Source organism: Coregonus clupeaformis, chromosome 28 (genome assembly GCF_020615455.1).
Source record: "Coregonus clupeaformis isolate EN_2021a chromosome 28, ASM2061545v1, whole genome shotgun sequence".
Lineage (NCBI taxonomy): Eukaryota > Metazoa > Chordata > Actinopteri > Salmoniformes > Salmonidae > Coregonus > Coregonus clupeaformis.
The window spans coordinates 1,637,914-1,664,103 of NC_059219.1; the positions used below are offsets into that span (position 1 = coordinate 1,637,914).

Consider the following 26,190-nt stretch of genomic DNA (forward strand, 5'->3'; position numbering starts at 1 on the left):
CAAAAGCATACACCTCACACACATGGTTATGGGCTTAAAAAAAAGAAGAAACCTGTACCATGTCAGATATAGAGTTGAAACGTCTTTAATTTTGAGTTTGCATGGAAACCAAAAAGGTTCTACCTGGAACCAAAAGGGTTCTACCGGGAATCAAAAAGGGTTCTTCAAAGGGTTCTCCTATGGGGACAGCCGAAGAACCGTTTTAGGTTCTAGATAGCACCTTTTTGTTCTAAGAGTGTACAACCAAATGTCAGAGTCTAAAAATACCAGAGTGAAACAAACCACACTTCATTATAATAAGTTCACAGTACCTCCTTCTAAGGGAGGTGGAGGAAACTGCAGCAGCAGTCCTATAGGCTACTGTACAACAGGATGAATGTACAAATCTTCAAGAGACTCAGAGAAGAAACACCAAAGAGCTAATTGATCATTAATCATGTCAGGTGAGTACTTTTTGTCAACATCCAGAAACCTATTGAAGATACAAAATCTAAATCTATTTCTAAGAGGTAACACAACAATTATTGATGCTTGTGAAATTGTTTGCATTAAAAAATTAACAAAAATTACATAATTATTTGAAGTGATGAATAGAGTTGAAAAAGATAGCTGTTGGATTACCGTACTCAATTTGTGACCTAATTTAAACTTTTGCTAATAATATAGTATAAACTTCTAGTATGAACTTATGTGCACTCTCTAGTATAGACTACTTACAGGGCTCTCCAACCCTGTTCCTGGAGAGCTACCCTCCTTTAGGTTTTCAATCCAACCCCAGTTGTAACTAACCTGATTCAGTTTATCAACCAGCTAATTATTAGAATCAGGTGTGCTAGATTAGGGTTGGAGCGAAAAAAAACCTAAGAGACGGTAGCTCTCCAGGAACAGGGTTGGAGAGCCCTGGCTATGACTTTCTAGATTTCTTTGACTGTGCAGTAAACACATTTAAGCACCTGAAGGTGTCAGAGTAGCCCCATAATCTGTATAATCAGCCTGTATAAAAAACGAAATATGCTTTTCTGCTGAAATCTGTGTAAAAGAGTGAAAGGAATGTGAATCTTATTTACTACATTTAGTTATTGCTTGCTTTTCTAAAGTCTACCAACCTTGCCAGCAGGCATGCCAGCTAAGATAGTTCAACAAGTTAGCTACTCTAACTTGATTGATAGCCTGAAATGGCTTCTTGGTAGCTAGTTATGAGGTTGGGACATAAGGAACTATCTGGACTAGCTAAAGCCAACTTCATAAAATTGCTAGGTAGCTAGTAGTATTACAGAGAAACAAACAAACAAATTTAACATTAAAAAAACAAAAAAAACATGACAAATCTGAGGGGGCATGTGCCCCTGTGGTGCCTATAGGCATGACGACTGTGTTTGTGTGTTTACTTGTTTGTTTGTTTGTTTGTTTGTTTTGATGAATATTCATTACAATGATATAATATTTCAAAGGAACAACTTAAAGGGGAAATTTGTGATTGGTACATCAATTTTTTTACTTTAAATTAATGATATATAACCATTGATTTGTAGAGAGTATAATTTATTATTCAGTTAAACTGTTGTACTCCAACAGAAATCTAAAATGTAAGATTGTTTCACTCCATTGTTTGTAAACAATGTAATTGTAAACAAACATTGTATAGCTTAAAAACATGTTCAAAACTTTAATGTTGATCTCATGGATGGTCAGTCCTTGAATGATTCCATAGCTACAGTATGTACAGTGCATTTGGAAAGTATTCAGACCTCTTGACTTTTTCCACATTTTGTTACGTTACAGCCTTATTCTAAAATTGATTGTTTTTTAAATAATCCTCATCAATCTAAACACAATACCCCATAATGACAAAGGGAAAACAGGTTTAAAGAAATGTTTGCAAATTTATTACCAATAAAAAACAGAAATACCTTATTTACATAAGTATTCAGACCCTTTGCTATGAAACTTGAAATTGAGCTCAGGTGCATCCTGTTTCCATTGATCATCCTTGAGATGTTTGTACAACTTGATTGGAGTCCACCTGTGGTAAATTCGATTGATTGGACATGATTTGGAAAGGCACACACCTGTCTATATAAGGTCCCACAGTTGACAGTGCATGTCAGAGCAAAAACCAAGCCATGAGGTCTAAGGAATTGTCCCTAGAGCTCCGAGACAGGATTGTTTCGAGGCACAGATCTGGGGAAGAGTATCAAAACAAATTCTGCAGCATTGAACGTTCCCAAGATAAGAGTGGCCTCCATCATTCTTAAATGAAAGATGTTTAGAACCACCAAAACTCTTCCTAGAGCTGGCCGCCCGGCCAAACTGAGCAATTGGGGGAGAAGGGCCTTGGTCAGGGAGGTGACCAAGAACCCGATGGTCACTCTGACAGAGCTCCAGTGTTTCTCTGTGGAGATGGGAGAACCTCCAGAAGGACAACCATCTCTGCAGCACTCCACCAATCAGGCCATTATGGTTGAGTGGCCAGACGGAAGCCACTCCTCAGTAAAAGGCACATGACAGACTGCTTGGAGTTTGCCAAAAGGCACCTAAAGACTCTCAGACCATGAGAAACAAGATTATCTGGTCTGATGAAACCAAGATTGAACTCTTTCGCCTGAGTGCCAAGCGTCATTTCTGGAGGAAACCTGGCACCATCCCTACTGTGAAGCATGGTGGAGGCAGCATCATGCTGTGGGGATGTTTTTCAGAGGCAGGGACTGGGAGACTAGTCAGGATTGAGGGGAAGATGAACGGAGCAAAGTACAGAGAGATCCTTGATGAAAACCTGATCCAGAGAACTCAGGACCTCAGACTGGGGTGAAGGTTCACCTTCCAACAGGACAACGACATCTCTGGAGAGACCTGAAAATAACTGTGCAGCGACGCTCCCCATCCAGCCTGACAGAGCTTGAGAGGATCCCCAAATACAGGTTTGCCAAGCTTGTAGCATCATACCCAAGAAGACTTGAGGCTGTAATCGCTGCCAAAGGTGCTTCATAAAGTACTATGTAAAGGGTCTGAATACTTATGTAAATGTGATATTTCCGTTTTTTTATTTTTAATATATTTGCAAACATTTCTAAAAACCTATTTTTGCTTTGTCGTTATGGGGTATTGTGTGTAAATCATTTAATCAATTTTATAATAAGGCTGTAACGTAACAAAATGTGGAAAAAGTCAAGGGGTCTGAATACTTTCCGAATGCACTGTATATGAATATGGACCCACTCCCTGCGGGTGTCTTAGGGTGAGTTGGGATATGCAAGAAAAACATTTCCATTACAAACTTGAACAAGTAAACACCCACAAGTATGTAACAGGACTAATATAAGAACCTCCCCCCAAAATTATTATTACAATTGGTGGTTACATTTCTCCAGCCCCATCACTCAGCTGTTTACCCAAACAGTGGTGGGGTGCACCCTTTTTAATTGTTTGAACTGCAGATTGCCACTTTGACTATTCAGGTTGATTTTGAGTGAAAGCACACCAACTTGACTAATAACAATACTATTTCTGTCTTTCTACAGACGAGGATTTTGAGCAAACAGAATTAGACTATTCAGACTACTACAATGGCACACAAGAGTTATATACATCAGAGGGTCAGCCATGCAACAATGGCAATGTGAAGGCGTTTGGACGAATGTTTCTGCCTACACTCTACAGCCTGGTTTTCATCGTGGGCTTCATCGGTAACGGCCTGGTGGTCTGTGTCCTGGTGAAGTTCAGGAGGGCCAGCAGCTTGACAGACCTCTGTCTCTTCAACTTGGCTCTGTCCGACCTTCTCTTCGTCACCTCCCTGCCTTTCTGGTCCCACTACGCCACCGCAGCCGAGTGGCTCCTGGGGGACTTTATGTGCCGACTGGTAACCGGACTGTACATGCTGGGGTTTTATGGCAGCATCTTCTTCATGTTGATCTTGACAGTGGATCGCTATGTGGTCATAGTCCGCGCTCATACCATGGCCAGGTACAGATCAGTCAGAGTAGGGGTCGCTCTGTCTCTGTTCATGTGGGCTCTCAGTCTCTGTGCCTCTTTGCCTACAATCATCTTCACAAAAGTAAATAATGAGTCCGGGTTTACAACATGTAAACCAGAGTATCCAGAGGGTAGCATGTGGCGTCAGGTTTCTTATTTAGAGATGAATGTCTTGGGTCTACTTCTCCCCCTCTTTGTCATGGTGATCTGCTATTCTAGGATCGTTCTGATGTTAGTTAATATCAAAAGCACTAAAAAGCACAAAGCCATCAAACTGATATTCATCATAGTAGTGGTCTTTTTCTGCTTTTGGACCCCATACAATGTTGTAATTCTCCTGCGTTATCTGGAGACACAGAACTATTTTGGGGACTGTACAATTCACAAGAACATAGATCTGGCAATGCAGTGGACAGAGGTGATAGCGTTCACACACTGTTGTTTGAATCCGATCATCTACGCCTTTGTAGGGCAGAAATTCATGAGCAATGTCCTGAAGTTACTAAGAAAATGGATGCCAATGTGCTTCGCCAGGCCTTATGCTAGTGAGTTGTCTGAACGAAGAAGCTCAGTCTATTCCAAGTCTTCTGAAATAACATCTACAAGATTGCTGTAGTTTGACTTGTATACAGGCACAATTCAAATATAAAAACTCTGAGAAGAGAAAAGGTAGTAAAAGATGTAAGGAAAAACTACAAACAAATGAAAGGGGGATTTCTTGACACTTTGAAAGTGTGGCACTCAGCCACCCTAGCTGTGAATCTATGCTGACAGTAGATACAGTAGTTATCAGCTGCTCTTTTGTATCTTTACATGCCTTTGTTGATAGATCCCTTTAAAGAGTGTTAGTTGAGTCCTCATGTGGCATTGTGTGAAGTGTGAAAAAAGTATGTACAGTGCATTCGGAAAGTATTCAGACCCCTTCCCTTTTTCCATATTTTACAGCCTTATTCTAAAATTGATTAAATTACCTTTTTCCCTCATCAATCTACACACAATACTCCATAATGACAAAATGAAAACCGGTTTTTATAAATTTTTAAAACAGAAATACCTTATTTACATAAGTATTCAGACCCTTTGCTATGAGACTCGAAATTGAGCTCAGGTGCATCCTGTTTCCATTGCTCATCCTTCAGATGTTTCTACAACTTGATTGAAGTCCACCTGTGGTAAATTCAATTGATTGGACATGATTTGGAAAGGCACACACCTGTCTATATAAGGTCCCACAGTTGACAGTGCATGTCAGAGCAAAAACCAAGCCATAAGGTCGAAGGAATTGTCCATAGAGCTCCGAGGCATTATTGTGTCGAGGCACAGATCTGCGGAAGGATAGCAAAACATTCTGCAGCATTGAAGGACCCCAAGAACACAGTGGCCTCCATAATTCTTAAATAGAAGAACTTTGGAACACCAAGATTCTTCCTAGAGCTGGCCGCTCGGCCAAACTGAGCAATCGGGGGAGTAGGGCCTTGGTCAGGGAGGTGACCAAGAACCTGATGGTCACTCTGACAGAGCTCCAGAGTTCCTCTGTGGAGATGGAAGAACCTTCCAGAAGGACAACCATCTCTGCAGCACTCCATCAATCAGGCCTTTATGGTAGAGTGGCCAGATGGAAGCCACTCCTCAGTAAAAGGCACATGACAGCCCACTTGGAGTTTGCCAAAAGGCACCTAAAGGACTCTCAGTCCATGAGAAACAAGATTCTCTAGTCTGATTAAACCAAAATGGAACTCTTTGGCCTGAATGCCAAGCGCCACGTCTGGACGAAACCTGGCACCATCCCTACAGTGAAGCATGGTGGTGGCAGCATCATGCTGTGGAGATGTTTTTCAGCGGCAGGGACTGGGAGACTAGTCAGGATCGAGAGAAAAATGAATGGAGCAAAGTACAGAGAGATCCTTGATGAAAACCTGCTCCAGATCGCTCAGGACCTCAGACTGGGGCGAAGGTTCACCTTCCAACAGGACTACAACCTTCGGGACAAGTCTCTGAATGTCCTTGAGTGGCCCAGCCAGAGCCCGGACTTGAACCTGATCGAACATCTCTGGAGAGACCTGAAAATAGCTGTGCAGCGACGATCCCCATCCAACCTGACAGAGTTTCAGAGGATCTGCAGAGAAGAATGGGAGAAACTCCCCAAATACAGGTGTGCCAAGCTTGTACCCAAGAATACTCAAGGCTGTAATCGCTGCCAAAGGTGCATCAACAAACTACTGAGTAAAGAGTCTGAATACTTATGGAAATGTGATATTTCATTTTTCAATTTTTTATAAATTTGCAATAAAAACCAGTTTTTGCTTTGTCATTATGGGGTATTGTGTGTAGATTGATGAGGGGAAAAAATAATTGAATCAATTTTAGTATAAGGCTGTAACGTAAAAAATGTGGAAAAAGTCAAGGGGTCTGAATACCTTCCGAATGCACTGTAAATATGGTTATATTTGTTCAAAAATGTAACGATTGATTCACTTTTTTCTTCCATTTTTGAGTTTGTATATTACAGCTTTTTTCATCTAAGAATGTGACAGAAACCTGACTGGGGCTTCTGCTTTTTAACAAGCTAACCACAAAGCTACGCTGTGTTTTCTGGGGTGCGAACTAAAAAGTGTCACAACACTGCTGTCTGTTTTAAAAAAAAACACAAATAAAAAAGCTGAAACTTCTGGTTTGTAAACAGACAACACAATTTTTTTTTTTTAACCACACTTTTGATAGTTTGTTCATGGTATACTATATTCTGTATGTAATGGGCATTTAGAAAATCTCAATAAAGAGTTTTGTTCAGTGACATTTCCCCCCTGTACCTTTACTTGATGACTTATTCAGCTTGGTCTACATGCACAGAGAGACATCACTTCACACCAAAACAACTAAAACAACACCGGAACATAGCCTTGAAATAGCTTACATGGAATACGGAATTGAGACTTTTCATTAATAGCTTTGTAGAACTAATCTTCCAGGAAACGTATATTGTCAAACCTCATCTAATATGGAAGCAATCCATTGTAAGATAAGCACAAGAGGCTGGAAAAAGCCCAGAGCAGTGCCCCTAAATCATGTAAAATATTAAGTGCCTTGCTCAAGGGCACAGCGGCAGCAGGCAGCACATGAGGTTCTGATGCCAGCAACTCTGTGGTTGCCGGCACACTCCCCTTCGGTTACCGGCCTACCTCTTTAACCTCAACCCCCTTCTACTACTACAGACATAACCCACACAAGGACTACTTCCATGTATGAATGTTACGGAATGCACCTTTTAAAATGTTATGTACTCTATTCATTTTTCATTTGTATCTTTCCATCTGAATAGCAGTTCAAAGCAGCATCTACATGCGTGAAAGATATCTGTATGTTTGATGATGTTTCCCTCACCCACACTCATTCCCAGTCAGTCAGTATCTTGTTATAGGGCCATTACAGGAAACCCACATTCACACCTCAGCCTGCTCAACGCAGCAATGCAAAGAAAAGAGTTATCTAGAGCTCACCTTAGTAGAAAAAAGTTATAGTCATTGGTACAAAAGAATAGAGTAGAGAACCTAAGAGTAGTTTCCCGGCCACACTGTTTCAACCAACACGTTATCACCAGAGGGAAGGTTACTGCGTTCAATCTGTACATCAGAAAAGAAGAGATTGGGGTAAATAACTTGTATTTTCACTTCATCATAGCCTGCATATAGACATACAGCCTACAAATATACACGCAGGCACAGACACTCTGTGAATGGGTGTTAGCCTCACAGGAACTACAAAATGGGGTCTGTCAACAAGGGGTGTCAGTATTTAGCAAGTGATGGTGGGTGATGTGTGAGATCATCTGGGTTGTGGTTTGATTCTGGTTAGGATTAAAGAGGATGTAGAAATAGTCTTTAGATCCAATTACAGTTCTGTGGTTGATATTTTTTGTGTATCTATCAATACATACATTCTACAATTACATTTTACATTTTAGTCATTTAGCAGACGCTCTTATGCAGAGCAACTTACAGTTAGTGAGTGCATACATTTTTCATACTGATGGGAAAAAAATCGTTTTGAAAAGGTTGTTTAATTTGAAGACATTCTTTTTAAAAGAAGACATTGTGTTAGTACATTAATATGGCCCTACGGGGCAACAGCTTTTAAAATAAACAATGAGCGTGTCAAGGCTTTTTAGCTGTTGTTCTTTGAACAAAATAAATATCAGTCTTCACCTTACATAACCTTGACAACGACAGTAATAAATGCCTTGTTGTTAGACATAAGATTTCCGAAAATGTATTATAAGGGGCTGTTTCTTTGTTATCTCCATCAAGTATGTAAATTGGGTTAATTCCCACAGGTTGTTTCGAATTACACATTTCTCTTCATATCAGTCATCATCATGTTTTAAAGTTCATCATTACACTCTGTGATTCATTTGAAAGCATTGTAATTAATTTGAAAGAATCATTACCCAAGTTAAAACACAGTTACCATGGAAACTGATATATTACATGTTGATAAAGTAGTAAGTAATACAAATATGATGCCATAATGGTGTACACAGGAGGATGAGTGACAAATAATAGCGTTAACATATGATTTTATCATCTCTGGCAGTGTGCAGGTAACCATTCAGAACAATAGGCATAGAATTAGGAATTAGAATACTAGAATGGATATGAATCTTCTTATGATGGGATAAAAGTCAGCCATTTTGGTCATGGAGTGATAAGATATTGTGTAAAATAATGGATTTGAAGAATGTTTCTGCACTGTATGTTTGTTAGCTAGCTAGCCAGACAGTTTTCGAAGGAATGATTCCATTCTTTTTTCAAATTCCATTCAAACAATGCAGTCAATACACATCCATACACTGTCTGAAATCAGTTGATGATAGGACTTAGACAAGTTGTAAATGCAACGAGTACTGATATTGTATCATAGCGTTCCAAGAAACAAAAACGGTTTCAAGTTTCAAGTTTTATTGTCACGTGCACAAGTACAGTGAAATGCCTTTCTTGCAAGCTCTACCAGTAGTCCTATAAAATGAAGTCAAGTAAGACAAAAACACACGAGAAATAGAAATAAGAAGAACATGAGAAAGTAAGTAAGCTATGTACAGGGTCAGAGCCAATACCATATACAGAATACAATGTGCAAGGATACTGGAGTGGTAGGGGTAGATATGTATAGGGGTAAGGTGGCTAGCCATCAGGATATATGATGAACAGAGTAGCAGCAGTGTACAGTCGTGGTCAAAAGTTTTGAGAATGACATGAGTATTGGTCTTCACAAAGTTTGCTGCTTCAGTGTTTTTAGATATTTTTGTCAGATGTTACTATGGTTGTCACGGTCGTTTACAGACAGGACGGACCAAGGCGCAGCGTGATATGCATACATGTTTATTTATACTGAATAAACACCACGACAAAACAACAAATGAAACGAAACATGAAGTCCAAGGTAGAAGAACAACATACCTCACACAGAACAAGATCCCACAACTAACTAGTGCCAAAAGGCTGCCTAAGTATGATCCCCAATCAGAGACAACGAGCGACAGCTGCCTCTGATTGGGAACCACACCGGCCAACATAGAAATAGACATACTAGAACACCAACATAGAAATATACAACATAGAACATACACACCCTGACTCAACATATACGAGTCCCCTGAGTCAGGGTGTGACAATGGTATACTGAAGTATAATTACAAGCATTCCATAAGTGTCAAAGGCTTTTATTGACAATTACATTTTTACGCAAAGAGTCAATATTTGCAGTGTTGACCCTTCTTTTTCAAGACCTCTGCAATCCGCCCTGGCATGCTGTCAATTAACTTCTGGGCCACATCCTGACTGATGGCAGCCCATTCTTGCATAATCAATGCTTGGAGTTTGTCAGAATTTGTGGGTTTTTGTTTTTCCACCCGCCTCTTGAGGATTGACCACAAGTTCTCAATGGGATTAAGGTCTGGGGAGTTTCCTGGCCATGGACCCAAAATGTTGATGTTTTGGTCCCCGAGCCACTTAGTTATCACTTTTGCCTTATGGCAAGGTGCTCCATCATGCTGGAAAAGGCATTGTTCGTCACTAAACTGTTCTTGGATGGTTGGGAGAAGTTGCTCTCAGAGGATGTGTTGGTACCATTCTTTATTCATGGATGTGTTCTTAGGCAAAATTGTGAGTGAGCCCACTCCCTTGGCTGAGAAGCAACCCCACACATGAATGGTCTCAGGATGCTTTACTGTTGGCATGACACAGGACTGATGGTAGTGCTCACCTTGACTTCTCCGGACAAGCTTTCTTCTGGATGCCCCAAACAATCTGACTTTACCCCAGTCCTCAGCAGTCCAATCCCTGTACCTTTTGCAGAACATCAGTCTGTCCCTGATGTTTTTCCTGTAGAGAAGTGGCTTCCTCGCTGCCCTTCTTGACACCAGGCCATCCTCCAAAAGTCTTCGCCTCAATGTGTGTGCAAATGCACTCACACCTGCCTGCTGCCATTCCTGTGCAAGCTCTGCACTGGTGGTGCCCCGATCCTGCAGCTGAATCAACTTTAGGAGACGGTCCTGGCACTTGCTGGACTTTCTTGGGCGCCCTGAAGCCTTCTTCACAACAATTGAACCTCTCTCCTTTAAGTTATTGATGATCCGATAAATGGTTGATTTAGGTGCAATCTTACTAGCAGCAATATCCTTGCCTGTGAAGCCCTTTTTGTGCAAAGCAATGATGACAGCATGTGTTTCTTCCATCAATCCTATTAGCCAATCTTCAATCATTGGATAACAAATTGGATGACCTAAGATTGCGGTTATCCTACCAACGGGACATTAAAAACTGTAATATCCTATGTTTCACCGAGTCGTGGCTGAACGACGACAATGATAACATACAGCTAGCGGGCTATACGCTACATCGGCAGGATAGAACGGCTGACTCCGGGAAGACAAGGGGTGGCGGTCTGTGTATATTTGTAAACAACAGCTGGTGCACAAAATCAAATACTAAGGAAGTCTCGAGGTTTTGCTCGCCTGAGGTAGAGTATCTTATGATAAGCTGTAGACCACACTATCTACCAAGAGAGTTTTCATCTATATTTTTCATAGCTGTCTATTTACCACCACAAACCAAATTAAGATTGCACTGAATGAGTTGTACAAGGCCATACATCAACAGGAAAACGCTCATCCAGATGCAGCGCTCCTAGTGGCCGGGGACTTTAATGCAGGGAAACTTAAATCCGTTCTACCTAATTTCTACCAGCATGTTAAATGTGCAACCAGAGGAAAAAAAACTCTAGATCACCTTTACTCCACACACAGAGACGCATACAAAGCTCTCCCTCGCCCTCCATTTGGCAAATCTGACCATAACTCTATCCTCCTGATTCCTGCTTATAAGCAAAAACTAAAGCAGGAAGCACCAATGACTCGGTTAATAAAAAAGTGGTCAGATGACGCAGATGCTAAGCTACAGGACTGTTTTGCTAGCACAGACTGGAACATGTTCCGGGATTCTTCAGACAGCATTGAGGAGTACACCACATCAGTCACTGGCTTCATCAATAAGTGCATCGATGATGTCGTCCCCACAGTAACCGTACGTACATACCCCAACCAGAAGCCATGGATTACAGGAAACATCCGCACTGAGCTAAAGGGTAGAGCTGCCGCTTTCAAGGAACGGGACTCTAACCCGGACGCTTATAAGAAATCCCGCTATGCCCTCCGACGAACCATCAAACAGGCAAAGAGTCAATACAGGGCTAAGATTGAATCGTACTACACTGGCTCTGATGCTCGTTGGATGTGGCAGGGCTTGAAAACTATTACAGACTACAAAGGGAAGCACAGCCGCGAGCTGCCCAGTGACACAAGCCTACCAGACGAGCTAAACCACTTCTATGCTCGCTTCGAGGCAAGCAACACTGAAGCATGCATGAGAGCACCAGCTGTTCCGGATGACTATGTGATCACGCTCTCCGTAGCCGATGTGAGTAAGACTTTTAAGCAGGTCAACATTCACAAGGCCGCAGGGCCAGACGGATTACCAGGACGTGTACTCCGAGCATGTGCTGACCAACTGGCAAGTGTCTTCACTGACATTTTCAACATGTCCCTGACTGAGTCTGTAATACCAACATATTTCAAGCAGACCACCATAGTCCCCGTGCCCAAGGACTCTAAGATAACCTGCCTAAATGACTACCGACCCGTAGCACTGACGTCTGTAGCCATGAAGTGCTTTGAAAGGCTGGTCATGGCTCACATCAACAGCATTATCCCAGAAACCCTAGACCCACTCCAATTTGCATACCGCCCCAACAGATCCACAGATGATGCAATCTCTATTGCACTCCACACTGCCCTTTCCCACCTGGACAAGAGGAACACCTACGTGAGAATGCTATTCATTGACTACAGCTCAGCATTCAACACCATAGTGCCCTCTAAGCTCATCACTAAGCTAAGGATCCTGGGACTAAACACCTCCCTCTGCAACTGGATCCTGGACTTCCTGACGGGCCGCCCCCAGGTGGTAAGGGTAGGTAACAACAAATCTGCCACACTGATCCTCAACACGGGGGCCCCTCAGGGGTGCGTGCTCAGTCCCCTCCTGTACTCTCTGTTCACCCATGACTGCATGGTCAGGCACGACTCCAACACCATCATTAAGTTTGCCGACGACACAACAGTGGTAGGTCTGATCACCGACAACGATGAAACAGCCTATAGAGAGGAGGTCAGAGACCTGGCCGTGTGGTGCCAGGACAACAACCTCTCCCTCAACGTGACCAAGACAAAGGAGATGATTGTGGACTACAGGAAAAAAAAGAGGACTGAGCACGCCCCCATTCTCATCGACGGGGCTGTAGTGGAGCAGGTTGAGAGCTTCAAGTTCCTTGGTGTCCAGATCACCAACGAACTATCATGGTCCAAACACACCAAGACAGTCGTGAAGAGGGCACGACAAAGCCTATTCCCCCTCAGGAGACTGAAAAGATTTGGCATGGGTCCTCAGATCCTAAAAAAATTCTACAGCTGCACCATCGAGAGCATCCTGACTGGTTGCATCACTGCCTGGTATGGCAACTGCTTGGCCTCCGACCGCAAGGCACTACAGAGGGTAGTGCGTACGGCCCAGTACATCACTGGGGCCAAGCTTCCTGCCATCCAGGACCTCTATACCAGGCGGTGTCAGAGGAAGGCCCTCAAAATTGTCAAAGACTCCAGCCACCCTAGTCATAGACTGTTCTCTCTGCTACCGCATGGCAAGCGGTACCGGAGTGCCAAGTCTAGGTCCAAAAGACTTCTCAACAGCTTCTACCCCCAAGCCATAAGACTCCTGAACAGCTAATCATGGCTACCCGGACTATTTGCACTGCCCCCCCACCCCATCCTTTTTACGCTGCTGCTACTCTGTTAATTATTTATGCATAGTCACTTTAACTCTACCCACATGTACATATTACTTCAACTACCTCAACTAGCCGGTGCCCCCGCACATTGACTCTGCACCGGTACCCCCCTGTATATATAGCCTCCCTACTGTTATTTTATTTTACTTCTGCTCTTTTTTTCTCAACACTTTTTTTGTTGTTGTTTTATTTTTACTTTCTTTGTTAAAAATAAATGCACTGTTGGTTAAGGGCTGTAAGTAAGCATTTCACTGTAATGTCTGCACCTGTTGTATTCAGCGCATGTGACCAATACAATTTGATTTGATTTGATTTGATTTAACCCTCCTTTTAAAGCTTCCAGTCTGTTATTCTATCTCAATCAGCATGACAGAGTGATCTCCAGCCTTGTCCTCGTCAACACTCTCACCTGTGTTAACGAGAGAATCACTGACATGATGTCAGCTGGTCCTTTTGTGGCAGGGCTGAAATGCAGTGGAAATGTTTTTTGGGGATTAAGTTCATTTCCATGGCAAAGAGGGACTTTGCAATTAATTGCAATTCATCTGATCACTCTTCATAACATTCTGGAGTATATGCAAATTGCCATCATAAAAACTGAGGCAGCAGACTTTATGAAAATTAGGATTTGTGTAATTCTCAAAACGTTTGACCACGACTGTATATGATGATTTTATGTGAGTGTGTGTGCGTGTGTGTAGAATCAGTATGAATGTGTGTGCGTGTTACATGTGCGTGTGAGCAAATGGTGTGTGTGTGTGTGTGTGAGTGAGTGTGTAGAGTCAGTGCAAAAATGTAAATTAAATAAAAGGGTCAATGGTAATAGTCTGTGTAGCCATTTTGTTAGCTAATTAGCAGTCTTATGGCTTGGGGGATAGAAGCTGTTCCGGAGCCTGTTGGTGTCAGCTCCGGTACCGCTTGCCGTGCAAAAGCAGAGAGAAGAGTCTATGGCTTGGGTGGCTAGAGACTAACAATTTTCTGGGCCTTCCTTTCACACTGCCTGATATTGAACTCCTGGATGGCATGGAGCTCGGCCCCAGTGATGTACTGGGCTGTCCGCATCACCCTCTGCAGAGACATGGTCTGTTTACATTTACAGTGCCTTCAGAAAGTATTCAGACCCCTTGACATTCTGTTAGTTTACAGCCTAATTCTAAAATTGTTTTTGTTTATTTTTTTATTCCTCATCAATCTACACACAATACCCCATAATGACAAAGCAAAAACAGGTTTTTAGAAATGTTTGCTAATTTATTAAACATAAAAAATGAAAATATCACATTTACATAAGTATTCAGACCCTTTACTCAGTACTTTGTTGAAGAACCTTTGGCAGTGATTACAGCCTCGAGTCTTCTTGGGTATGACGCTACAGGCTTGGCACACCTGTATTTGGGGAGTTTCTCCCATTCTTCTCTGCAGATCCTCTCAAGCTCTGTCAGGTTGGATGGGGAGCGTCGCCGCACAGCTATTTTCAGGTCTCTCCAGAGATGTTAGATCAGGTTCAAGTCCGGGCTCTGGCTGGGCCACTCAAAGACATTCAGAGACTTGTCCCGAAGCCACTCCTGCGTTGTCTTAGCTGTGTGCTTAGGGTCGTTGTCCTGTTGGAAGGGGAACCTTGGCCCCAGTCTGAGCGCTCTGGAGCAGGTTTTCATTAAGGATCTTTCTGTACTTTGCTCTGTTCATCTTTGCCTCGATCCTGACTAGTCTCCCCATCCCTGCCGCTGAAAAACATCCCCACAGTAGGGATGGTGCCAGGTTTCCTCCAGACATGACGCTTGGCATTCAGGCCAAAGAGTTCAATCTTGGTTTCACCAGACTAGAAAATCTTTTTTCTCATGGACTGAGAGTCCTTTAGGTGCCTTTTGGCAAACTCCAAGCGGGCTGTCATGTGCCTTTCACTGAGGAGTGGCTTCCGTCTGGCCACTCTACAATAAAGGCCTGATTGGTGGTGCTGCAGAGATGGTTGTCCTTCTGGAAGGTTTTCCCATCTCCACAGAGGAACTCTGGAGCTCTGTCAGAGTGACATTCGGGTTCTTGGTCACCTCCCTGACCAAGGCCTTTCTCCCCCGATTGCTCAGTTTGGCCGGGCAGCCAGCACTAGGAAGAGTCTTAGTGGTTCCAAACTTCTTCCATTTAAGAATGATGGAGGCCACTGTGTTCTTGGGGACCTTCAATGCTGCAGAAATTTTTTGGTACCCAGAAATGTTTTGGTACCCTTCCCCAGATCTGTGTCTCGACACAATCCTGTCTCGGAGCTTATGTAAATAAGGTATTTCTTTTTTATTTGTAATACGTTTGCAAACATTTTTCTAAAATTTCTAAAAACCTATTTTTGCTTTGTCATTATGGGGTATTGTGTGTACATTGCTGAGGATTTTTATTTAATTAATCAATTTTAGAATAAGGCTGTAATGCAACAAAATGTGGAAAAAGTCAAGGGGTCTGAATACTTTCCGAATGCACTGTATACTGAATATAAATATAAACGCAACATGAAACAACTTCAACGATTTTACTGAGTTACTGTTCATATAAGGATATCAGTCAATTGAAATACATTTGTTAGGCCCTAATCTATGGATTTCACATGACTGGGCAGGGGCGCAGCCATGGGTGGGCCTGGGAGGGCATAGGCCAACACACTTTGGAGCCAGGACCACCCACTGGGGAGCCAGGCCCAGCCAATCAGAATGAGCTTTATTACAGACAGGAATACTCCTCAATTTCATCAGCTGTCTGGGTGGCTGGTCTCAGTGTATTTTAGAGGCTATTTCTACAGAAACATGGCATAAAACCCGTATAAACTGTATATATATTTACAGTTGAAGTCGGAAGTTTACATAAACCTTAGCCAAATACATTTAAACTCAGTTTTTCACAATTCTTGACATTTAATCCTAGTAAAAATTCCCTGTCTTAGGTAAGTTAGGATCACCACTTTATTTTAAGAATGTGAAATATCAGAATAATAGTAGAGAGAATGATTTATTTCAGCTTTCATTTCTTTCATCACATTCCCAGTGGGTCAGAAGTTTACATACACTCAATTAGTATTTGGTAGCATTGCCTTTAAATTGTTTAACTTGGGTCAAACGTTTCGGGTAGCCTTCCACAAGCTTCCCACAATAAGTTGGGTGAATTTTGGCCCATTCCTCCTGACAGAGCTGGTGTAACTGAGTCAGGTTTGTAGGCCTCCTTGCTCGCACACGCTTTTTCAGTTCTGCCCACAAATGTTCTATAGGATTGAGATCAGGGCTTTGTGATGGCCACTCTAATACCTTGACTTTGTTGTCCTTAAGCCATTTTGCCACAACGTTGGAAGTATGCTTGGGGTCATTGTCCATTTGGAAGACCCAGCTTGCAAGCGTTCCCCTTTTTCCTCCAAACATAACGATGGTCATTATGGCCAAACAGTTCTATTTTTGTTTCATCAGACCAGAGGACATTTCTCCAAAAAGTACGATCTTTGTCCCCATGTGCAGTTGCAAACCGTAGTCTGTCTTTTTTATGGCGGTTTTGGAGTAGTGGCTACTTCATTGCTGAGTGGCCTTTCAGGTTATGTCGATATAGGACTCGTTTTACTGTGGATATAGATACTTTGGTACATGTTTCCTCCAGCATCTTCACAAGGTCCTTTGCTGTTGTTCTGGGATTGATTTGCACTTTTCGCACCAAAGTACATTAATCTCTAGGAGACAGAATGCTTCTCCTTCCTGAGCGGTATGACGGCTGCGTGGTCCCATGGTGTTTATACTTGTGTACTATTGTTTGTACAGATGAATGTGGTACCTTCAGGCGTTTGGAAACTGCTCCCAAGGATGAACCAGACTTGTGGAGGCCTACAATTGCTTTTCTGAGGTCTTGGCTGATTTATTTTGATTTTCCCATGTCAAGCAAAGAGGCACTGAGTTTGAAGGTAGGCCTTGAAATACATCCACAGGTACACCTCCAATTGACTTAAATGATGTCAATTAGCCTATCAGAAGCTTCTAAAGCCATGACATCATTTTCTGGAATTTTCCAAGCTGTTTAAAGGCACAGTCAACTTAGTTAATGTAAACTTCTGACCCACTGGAATTGTGATGCAGTGAATTATAAGTGAAATAATCTGTCTGTAAACAATTGTTGGAAAAATTACTTGTGTCATACACAAAGTAGATGTCCTAACCGACTTGCCAAAACTATAGTTTGTTAACAAGAAATTTGTGGAGTGGTTGAAAAACGAGTTTTAATGACTCCAACCTAAGTGTATGTAAACTTCCGACTTCAACTGTACAGTGGGGGAAAAAAGTATTTAGTCAGCCACCAATTGTGCAAGTTCTCCCACTTAAAAAGATGAGAGAGGCCTGTAATTTTCATCATAGGTACACGTCAACTATGACAGACAAAATTAGAAAAAAAAATCCAGAAAATCACATTGTAGGATTTTTTATGAATTTATTTGCAAATTATGGTGGAAAATAAGTATTTGGTCAATAACAAAAGTTTCTCAATACTTTGTTATATACCCTTTGTTGGCAATGACACAGGTCAAACGTTTTCTGTAAGTCTTCACAAGGTTTTCACACACTGTTGCTGGTATTTTGGCCCATTCCTCCATGCAGATCTCCTCTAGAGCAGTGATGTTTTGGGGCTGTCGCTGGGCAACACAGACTTTCAACTCCCTCCAAAGATTTTCTATGGGGTTGAGATCAGGAGACTGGCTAGGCCACTCCAGGACCTTGAAATGCTTCTTACGAAGCCACTCCTTCATTGCCCGGGCGGTGTGTTTGGGATCATTGTCATGCTGAAAGACCCAGCCATGTTTCATCTTCAATGCCCTTGCTGATGGAAGGAGGTTTTCATTCAAAATCTCACGATACATGGCCCCATTCATTCGTTCCTTTACACGGATCAGTCGTCCTGGTCCCTTTGCAGAAAAACAGCCCCAAAGCATGATGTTTCCACCCCCATGCTTCACAGTAGGTATGGTGTTCTTTGGATGCAACTCAGCATTCTTTGTCCTCCAAACACGACGAGTTGAGTTTTTACCAAAAAGTTCTATTTTGGTTTCATCTGACCATATGACATTCTCCCAATCCTCTTCTGGATCATCCAAATGCACTCTAGCAAACTTCAGACAGGCCTGGACATTTACTGGCTTAAGCAGGCGGACACGTCTTGCACTGCAGGATTTGCGTCCCTGGCGGCGTAGTGTGTTACTGATGGTAGGCTTTGTTACTTTGGTCCCAGCTCTCTGCAGGTCATTCACTAGGTCCCCCCGTGTGGTTCTGGGATTTTTGCTCACCGTTCTTGTGATCATTTTCACCCTACGGGGTGAGATCTTGCGTGGAGCCCCAGATCGAGGGAGATTATCAGTGGTCTTGTATGTCTTCCATTTTCTAATAATTGCTCCCACAGTTGATTTCTTCAAACCAAGCTGCTTACCTATTGCAGATTCAGTCTTCCCAGCCTGGTGCAGGTCTACAATTTTGTTTCTGGTGTCCTTTGTCAGCTCTTTGGTCTTGGCCATAGTGGAGTTTGGAGTGTGACTGTTTGAGGTTGTGGACAGGTGTCTTTTATACTGATAACAAGTTCAAACAGATGCCATTAATACAGGTAACGAGTGGAGGACAGAGGAGCCTCTTAAAGAAGAAGTTACAGGTCTGTGAGAGCCAGAAATCTTGCTTGTTTGTAGGTGACCAAATACTTATTTTCCACCATAATTTGCAAATAAATTCATAAAAAATCCTACAATGTGATTTTCTGGATTTTTTTTTCAATTTGTCTTTCATAGTTGACGTGTACCTATGATGAAAATTACAGGCCTCTCTCATCTTTTTAAGTGGGAGAACTTGCACAAATAGTGGCTGACTAAATACTTTTTTGCCCCACTGTATATGTTCATATTTTAAGTTGACAATAATTATATTACACAATTTCTAATATCACATGCCTATAACATGCCTTTCTGATATCACATTTCCGCATATGTAAAATCATGATTATGCCTCTACTGCCATTCATTCCAATTAGACTGGTTTGGGGTTTCTCCTTGACCAATATGGCTGCCATTTTAACCCCATTCTGGAACTTTGAGGGTTTATGACATAGCCCCTCTACTAATTTAATAGGATCTCTATGACAATAGGTTTCACACAATACAGCATTGATTGTTAACTAACAATTCACACCATCCTTTTTTCCTCAGCAAGATGAACACAACCGAGGCCACCAGCAAAGACTATTACGATTACTATTATGGCATCCCCTGTAGCACTGGCACCAGTCTAACCCGAGGGACCAACTACCAGCCCATTCTCTTCTACCTGGTGTTCACCCTGGGTCTGACAGGCAACAGTCTGGTGCTCTGGGTCCTCCTCAAGTACATGAAACTGAAGACCATGACAGACATCTGTCTGCTGAACCTAGCCCTATCTGACCTGCTCCTCGCCCTCTCTCTGCCTCTCTGGGCCTACAACGCCCAGGGTCATGAGTTTGAAGGGGACAGTCCGTGTAAGATCATGGCTGGTGTCTACCAGGTGGGCTTCTACAGCAGCATCCTGTTTGTGACCCTGATGAGTGTGGATCGCTACCTGGCCATCGTTCACGCCGTGGCCGCCATGAGGGCCAGGACGCTGCGTTATGGAGCGCTAGCGAGCGTCATCGTCTGGGTAGCGTCCATCGCCGCTGCTCTCCCTGAGGTCATCTTCGCAGCGGTGGTGAAGGAGAATGACGAGGACAGTGGTTCAAGTTGCCAGCGGATTTACCCAGAGGACACAGAGAAGACATGGAAGTTGTTCCGGAACTTTGGTGAAAACGGAGTGGGGATCATCCTATGTCTGCCCATAATGGTATTTTGTTACATCAGTATTCTCACTGTACTACAGAGGTTAAGGAACTCCAAAAAAGACAGGGCCATGAAACTGATATTCGCCATCGTGGTTGTGTTTATAGTCTCCTGGGTCCCTTACAACGTTGTGGTTTTCCTCCGGACCCTTCAGATGTTTGACATTGGGAATAGCTGTGAGGCTTCAACACAGGTTGATACAGCTATGGAGGTGACAGAGACCATAGCGCTGGCTCACTGCTGTGTCAACCCAGTCATCTACGCTTTTGTAGGAGAGAAATTCAGAAAGTGTTTGGGCACTGTGCTCTCTAGATATCCATTGTGTAAAAAGCTCAGCAAACATGCAATGGGAAGCAGCAGAGCTTCAGAAAACGAGACTTCTAACACACCTGTGTGATTCTACTGCTGAAAGACGATACTTCCACTGCTGAAAACCTGTTTGATGCATTTTCACTGACAAAAACACTTCAGTTGGAAAGCAGCAGGTAGAGCAGAAGACCAATTTCTGTGTCGTTTGGAATAATGAAGTATTCCTCTTCTTCTTCTGAACACAAACCTGCATATAAATTAAGTGTAACTGTATAATATTTGACTGTAAATGTATTTTGATGAGCTCTGACTATTTGCTTGAGCGTGATGGGCTGTTTATGTTTTGATTACCCATGTACTTATTTCATGTACAGTATAGGCCAGCACACATTTTTGATATAGCATAATATTAATATGTTTTGCATAGAGATTATCTCAACTTTTGTTCTTATTGTATGCACACATTTTTCTTATAACATCAAAGTACAACCAGGGGCAGTGTTGTGGCCAGAGGACTGCTGCTGGATGGCCAGTGGTTATCTGGCTACTCATTGGCTACATTTGCAGGCCAAATATTATTTTGGTTGAATTTTGACCCTCCTTTGGATGAGGACCTGTTTTGGTATTAACTTGAACCTGGACATCCAGTCCAGAATTTGACCTTTCTGGGGGGTTTTCTTAATAAATAAGCCTGAGAATTTTGTTGTGCTCAAACATATTTGTTCTGCATTGTGTTTTCATTTTATGATGCTGCTATAGACCCCTATACTCCAGTCTGCTCCACAATATATTTTATTCAGTTGAAGATGCTAAATTCAAAGATGAGACAGACAACAATCCTGCTCAATCTGTCAATAGGTTCAAATGTTATTTACAGTAGTTTTACTTAGAAATAGTTTTCACCCAGAAAACTCACACATCAATCTAGTCAACATAGAATGTATTTCAATTGTTCTAAGACAGGAATTATATCAGCAGTCACCATATTTTCAAAATGGAAGCTAGCAATGATGCTAGAACCAATGCATCCCTCAGTCATGACACAAAAGTATTTCAAAGTGTTCAGCTAACCACTTCTCAGTAAAGTTAGTTGCCTAAGCAACCCTATGAGTATGCGTCATCCACAGGATATCCTGCTTTGTGGTGAACATGTCTGCAGTGCAGATCAAGCCTTTGGGAATAGTGACACTGTTCAAATAAGATAATACATTATTGATCTCGAAAAAGGGTCCACAGTGTTCAATAAACTAAACCTGCAACATGGATTGCTCCAGGTTCCTGTAGTGAACATTGCATTCATGATGCACAGGGGATGTGCAGGTACAAATGCATGCCATTTGGACTTAAATCTGCACCCATCTATGCAGTATGGTTTGGCCACATCTACCCCCGCCCCACCCCCCACCCCTGCCAAAGACCTCTGATAGAGAAAAAAACCTGCAGACATAGGGTCCCTGCAGCTCCCAGAACTACTGTCATTAGTGTATAACCCCCAAAGAGAGAACTCAACCCAGTTTGACAGTGAGTATATGGTGCTTACTATATGTGAGGGTTGGTTTCAGGATGCTTTGCAAAAGTTACTTTGCTGTGCATAGTGTTGTACAGTATCTTGAATTTCCCACATAGTGTCTCTGCAGGCTTCAGCTTTATACCATTCAAGTAATTTTTTTCACGTTATTTTTGTAACTTAATTTTATTAGCAACTTTCATAAATTGATTTGCAGTCCTGTAATTAGCAATGAATAAAAAAAAACATTTCTGTGGTCATTTTTTACATTTTATTTCAGGGATGAATATCACTGGATATCCTGTTCACACCATGGCAAGGTGGAACTTTATATTTTTTATTTTACAAATAGCTCTATTTGAATATTAATAGTATCATCAATTAATACATTTATCATAATAACTTATAATAATTACATAATTGCTGTAAATAATGTAATGTCTTATGTTATACTGTATAAAATGGGCCATTGATACGTTCGCCTGTAATTGAGAAGCTCAAATCATGAATTCCAGGGGGAACACCACAACCATTACCTTCAGCGCTGTGAGTGTTAAGAATGGGAATTCATCCTGTTGTACATTTGATAATTCATTCAGCTACTCATTTGAGAACTCATCCAGTTATGCATATGGGTAAGTTAAGGTCTAGAATGTCTTGACTTTAAGAAACACACATTTTGAGGAAAGAGTGCAATTGGTGTTACAGAATTTCTGCCCAATCTTCCAATCATGTTTTAAAAAATGAAATGTTGCTCATAGAAATAAAGTACTATTTGCATTTACACCATTGTACTGTATATATTGTTGTTGGTGGACCCTATTCTGATAATAAGCACATCTTTCAGACTGTGGCTTTAAGAATGTGCATTCTTATCATTGCTGCTTGGTTAATTCTCCTCTTCTGATCTTTTACAGCACACATTTTGCAGACGCATCTGAAGAAACCCCATTTTACTATGATGACGACTATAACAATGACTATGGCCCTTGCAAGTACAAGGCACACGGAGCCAGCTTCCTGCCAGTGCTGTACTCCCTCTTCTTCATCCTGGGGTTTCTGGGGAACGCTCTGGTCCTGTGGGTCATCCTGCTGGGGGCGAGACTACGCAGCATGACCGACGTGTGTCTCCTGAACCTGGCCTTGGCTGACCTGCTCCTGGTCTGCTCCTTGCCTTTCCTGGCCCACCACGCTAGAGACCAGTGGGTGTTTGGTGACGTCATGTGCAAAGTGGTCCTCAGCGCCTACCACATTGGCTTCTACAGTGGCATCTTCTTCATCACCCTGATGAGTGTGGACAGGTACCTGGCCATAGTCCATGCAGTGTACGCCATGAGAGCCAGAACACGGAAGTACGGGGCCATCGCTGCCGTCGTGACCTGGTTGGCTGGATTCCTGGCCTCGTTTCCTGAGGCACTGTTTATTAAAGTGGAGAAACACAACGAGAAAGAAAATTGTCGCCCCGTCTATGATAGACACACTTGGGGAATTTTTTGCCTTTTCAAAATGAACACACTTGGTCTGCTAATCCCCCTCGTCATCATGGGGTTCTGCTACACACAGATAGTGAGAAAGCTGCTCAGTTCTCCATCATCCAAAAAGCAGGCCATCAGACTTGTTCTCATTGTGGTTGTGGTGTTTTTCTGCTGCTGGACTCCGTACAACATGGCATCATTTTTCAAGGCCTTGGAGCTAAGTAGTGACAACCCAAATTGTGAGAGTAGCAAAGCCCTCAGACTCACTCTACAGATCACAGAGGCCATGGCCTACTCCCATAGCTGCCTGAATCCCATCCTCTATGTGTTTGTGGGGCAGAAGTTTAGAAGGCATCTCATAAGACTGATGAGCAAGGCTCCCTGCAGGATGTGTCAGTTCATGAAGAACTACCTGACCAGGGACTTGAGCGCCTTGAGGACAGGATCTGTCTACTCACAAACCACCAGCGTGGATGAGAGATCTACTGCAGTGTGAACTGCAACTTAACTGCAAAGACAAATACATCTGACATCACATGTACATTCCAATACATACAGTGCATTCGGAAAGTATTCAGACCCCTTAACTTTTTCCATATTTTATTATGTTACAGCCTTATTCTAAAGTGGATTAAAAGGTTAATACCAAATCCAGTGTCAAATACAATCATCAGAAAATAATAGGCTCTGATCCAGGTGCATGGCGAAGTCTCAGAGGTTCGCACCAGGGGGTTGAGTTTTACAGAAATCAACCCAATCACTATAAACTCCACAAACCATTTAATATCCCTTTGTACAGCATTTTGTCTAGTACAGTATGTCTATTTGAAGTTTTTGGCACATTTTGCAAAGTCATCATTTTCTTTTAAAATGTATTGTAAATCTGCTAGCACACGCTTACTATGTAAATACAGTAATCATTTTTGATTCTATGCAAATAAATGTATTACAGTAACTTCATCCCCTCTTGCATGTAGCAAATTATTCAAATTAAAGTACTGCCAAGATAAGGTAATAAAGATATACTCAATGACCTGGATGTTTTCTCTATGTTCCCCTGTGTCAGTGCTAGAGAATATGTGAGTGATGGTGCCACCGCAGACCAGTATCTCTTAATCCCGTTAGCAACCTATCTCACCACAAAGAGTGAGAGACACTGCTTGTGCCTTACAATGTGTACACAAAAAATAACCCTAATGTTATTCACTGCAGTATTGTAACATATTTTATATTAAACATTAAGGCCCGAGAAGGTGTGGTATACGGCCAATATACCACGGCTAAGGGCTGTTCTTACACACGATGCAAAGCGGAGTGCCTGGACACAGCCCTTAGCCGTGGTATATTGCCCATATATCACAAACCCCTGAGGAGCCTTATTGCTATTATAAACTGGTTACCAATGTAATTAGAGCAGTAAAACTACATGTTTTGTCATACCCGTGGTATACAGTCTGATACAGTGGCTTGCGAAAGTATTCACCCCCCTTGGCATTTTTCCTATTTTGATGCCTTACAACCTGGAATTAAAATATATTTTTGGGGGGTTTGTATCATTTGATTTACACAACATGCCTACCACTTTGAAGATGCAAAATATGTTTTATTGTGAAACAAACAAGAAATAAGACAAAAAAACAGAAAACTTGAGCGTGCATAACTATTCACCCCCCCCAAACTTTGTAGAGCCACCTTTTGCAGCAATTACAGCTGCAAGTCTCTAGGGGTATGTCTCTATAAGCTTGGCACATCTAGCCACTGGGATTTTTGCCCATTCTTCAAGGCAAAACTGCTCCAGCTTCATCAAGTTGGATGGGTTCCTCTGGTGTACAGCAATCTTTAAGTCATACCACAGATTCTCAATTGGATTGAGGTCTGGGCTTTGACTAGGCCATTCCAAGACATTTAAATGTTTCCTTAAACCACTTGAGTGTTGCTTTAGCAGTATGATTAGGGCCAGAAACTATACTACATGATACAGTTATAAAGATTTCCATATGTTGTTATCATCCAGAGCCTTGCTGTAACTTTTTCCACATTTTGTTACGTTACAGCCTTATTCTAAAATTGACTAAATCGTTTTCTTTTTGCAAACGTATTAAAAATACAAAACTTTAATATTACATTTACATAACTATTCAGACCCTTTACTCAGTGCTTTGTTGAAGCACCTTTGGTAGTGATTACAGCCTTGAGTCTTCTCAAGCTCTGTCATGTAGGATGGGGAGCATCGGTACACAGCTATTTTCAGGTCTCTCCAGAGATGTTCGATCGGGTTCAAGTCCGGGCTCTGGCTGGGCCACTCAAGGACATTCAGAGACTTGTCCCGATGCAACTCCTGCGTTGTCTAGGTTGTGTGCTTAGGGTTGTTGTCCTGTTGGAAGGTGAACCTTCGCCCCAGTCTGCAGTCCTGAGGGTTATGGAGCAGGTTTCAATAAGGATCTCTCTGTACTTTGCTCCGTTCATCCTTCCTTCGATCCTGACTCGCCCCAGTCCCTGCCGCTGAAAAACATCCCCACAGCATGATGCTGCCACCACCATACTTCACCGTAGTGATGGTGCCAAGTTTTGTCCAGACGTGACGCTTTCCGAATGCATTGTGTATTTTTATATATACAGTGGGGGAAAAAAGTATTTAGTCAGCCACCAATTGTGCAAGTTCACCCACTTAAAAAGATGAGAGAGGCCTGTAATTTTCATCA

At 42.2% G+C, this 26,190-nt stretch overlaps 3 protein-coding genes across 5 annotated transcripts; all 3 read left to right on the forward strand.

The window, feature by feature from the left end:
• Positions 1 to 386: 386 nt before the first annotated feature.
• Positions 387 to 4,908, forward strand: LOC121570067 (C-C chemokine receptor type 5). Its single transcript, XM_041881530.1, has 2 exons — positions 387 to 443; positions 3,519 to 4,908. Exons 1-2 carry the CDS (start codon positions 437 to 439, stop codon positions 4,583 to 4,585), a joined length of 1,074 nt encoding a protein of 357 aa, XP_041737464.1. The 5' UTR covers positions 387 to 436; the 3' UTR covers positions 4,586 to 4,908.
• Positions 4,909 to 7,480: 2,572 nt separating this feature from the next.
• LOC121570666 (C-C chemokine receptor type 2-like) lies at positions 7,481 to 21,214 on the forward strand. The gene is made up of 2 exons (XM_041882140.2): positions 7,481 to 7,616; positions 19,559 to 21,214. The coding sequence occupies exon 2, from the start codon at positions 19,563 to 19,565 to the stop codon at positions 20,592 to 20,594; it is 1,032 nt and encodes a 343-aa protein (XP_041738074.1). The 5' UTR covers positions 7,481 to 7,616; positions 19,559 to 19,562; the 3' UTR covers positions 20,595 to 21,214.
• A 729-nt stretch (positions 21,215 to 21,943) lies between these two features.
• On the forward strand, positions 21,944 to 24,448 carry LOC121570664 (C-C chemokine receptor type 5). 3 transcript variants are annotated; one of them, XM_041882137.2, is made up of 4 exons: positions 21,944 to 22,027; positions 22,294 to 22,333; positions 22,529 to 22,648; positions 22,931 to 24,448. In XM_041882137.2, exons 2-4 carry the CDS (start codon positions 22,296 to 22,298, stop codon positions 23,982 to 23,984), a joined length of 1,212 nt encoding a protein of 403 aa, XP_041738071.2. In that variant the 5' UTR covers positions 21,944 to 22,027; positions 22,294 to 22,295; the 3' UTR covers positions 23,985 to 24,448. The 3 variants fall into 3 exon arrangements, with proteins under 3 accessions (XP_041738071.2, XP_045064296.1, XP_041738070.2); XM_045208361.1 differs by having other exon boundaries at positions 22,006 to 22,333; positions 22,931 to 23,648; positions 23,886 to 24,448; XM_041882136.2 differs by having other exon boundaries at positions 22,006 to 22,333.
• The last annotated feature ends 1,742 nt before the right edge of the window (positions 24,449 to 26,190 follow it).

What these genes read in the sequence shown, in the direction of transcription:
- LOC121570664 (XM_041882136.2), top strand. Translation starts at nt 22,245, where the DNA reads ATGAATAAAAAAAAACATTTCTGTGGTCATTTTTTACATTTTATTTCA. An exon ending in CCTGTTCACACCATGGCAAG is followed by an intron (nt 22,334 to 22,528) that starts GTGGAACTTTAT and finishes CATGAATTCCAG; the next exon opens with GGGGAACACCACAACCATTA. An exon ending in TCATCCAGTTATGCATATGG is followed by an intron (nt 22,649 to 22,930) that starts GTAAGTTAAGGT and finishes GATCTTTTACAG; the next exon opens with CACACATTTTGCAGACGCAT.
- LOC121570666 (XM_041882140.2), top strand. Translation starts at nt 19,563, where the DNA reads ATGAACACAACCGAGGCCACCAGCAAAGACTATTACGATTACTATTAT.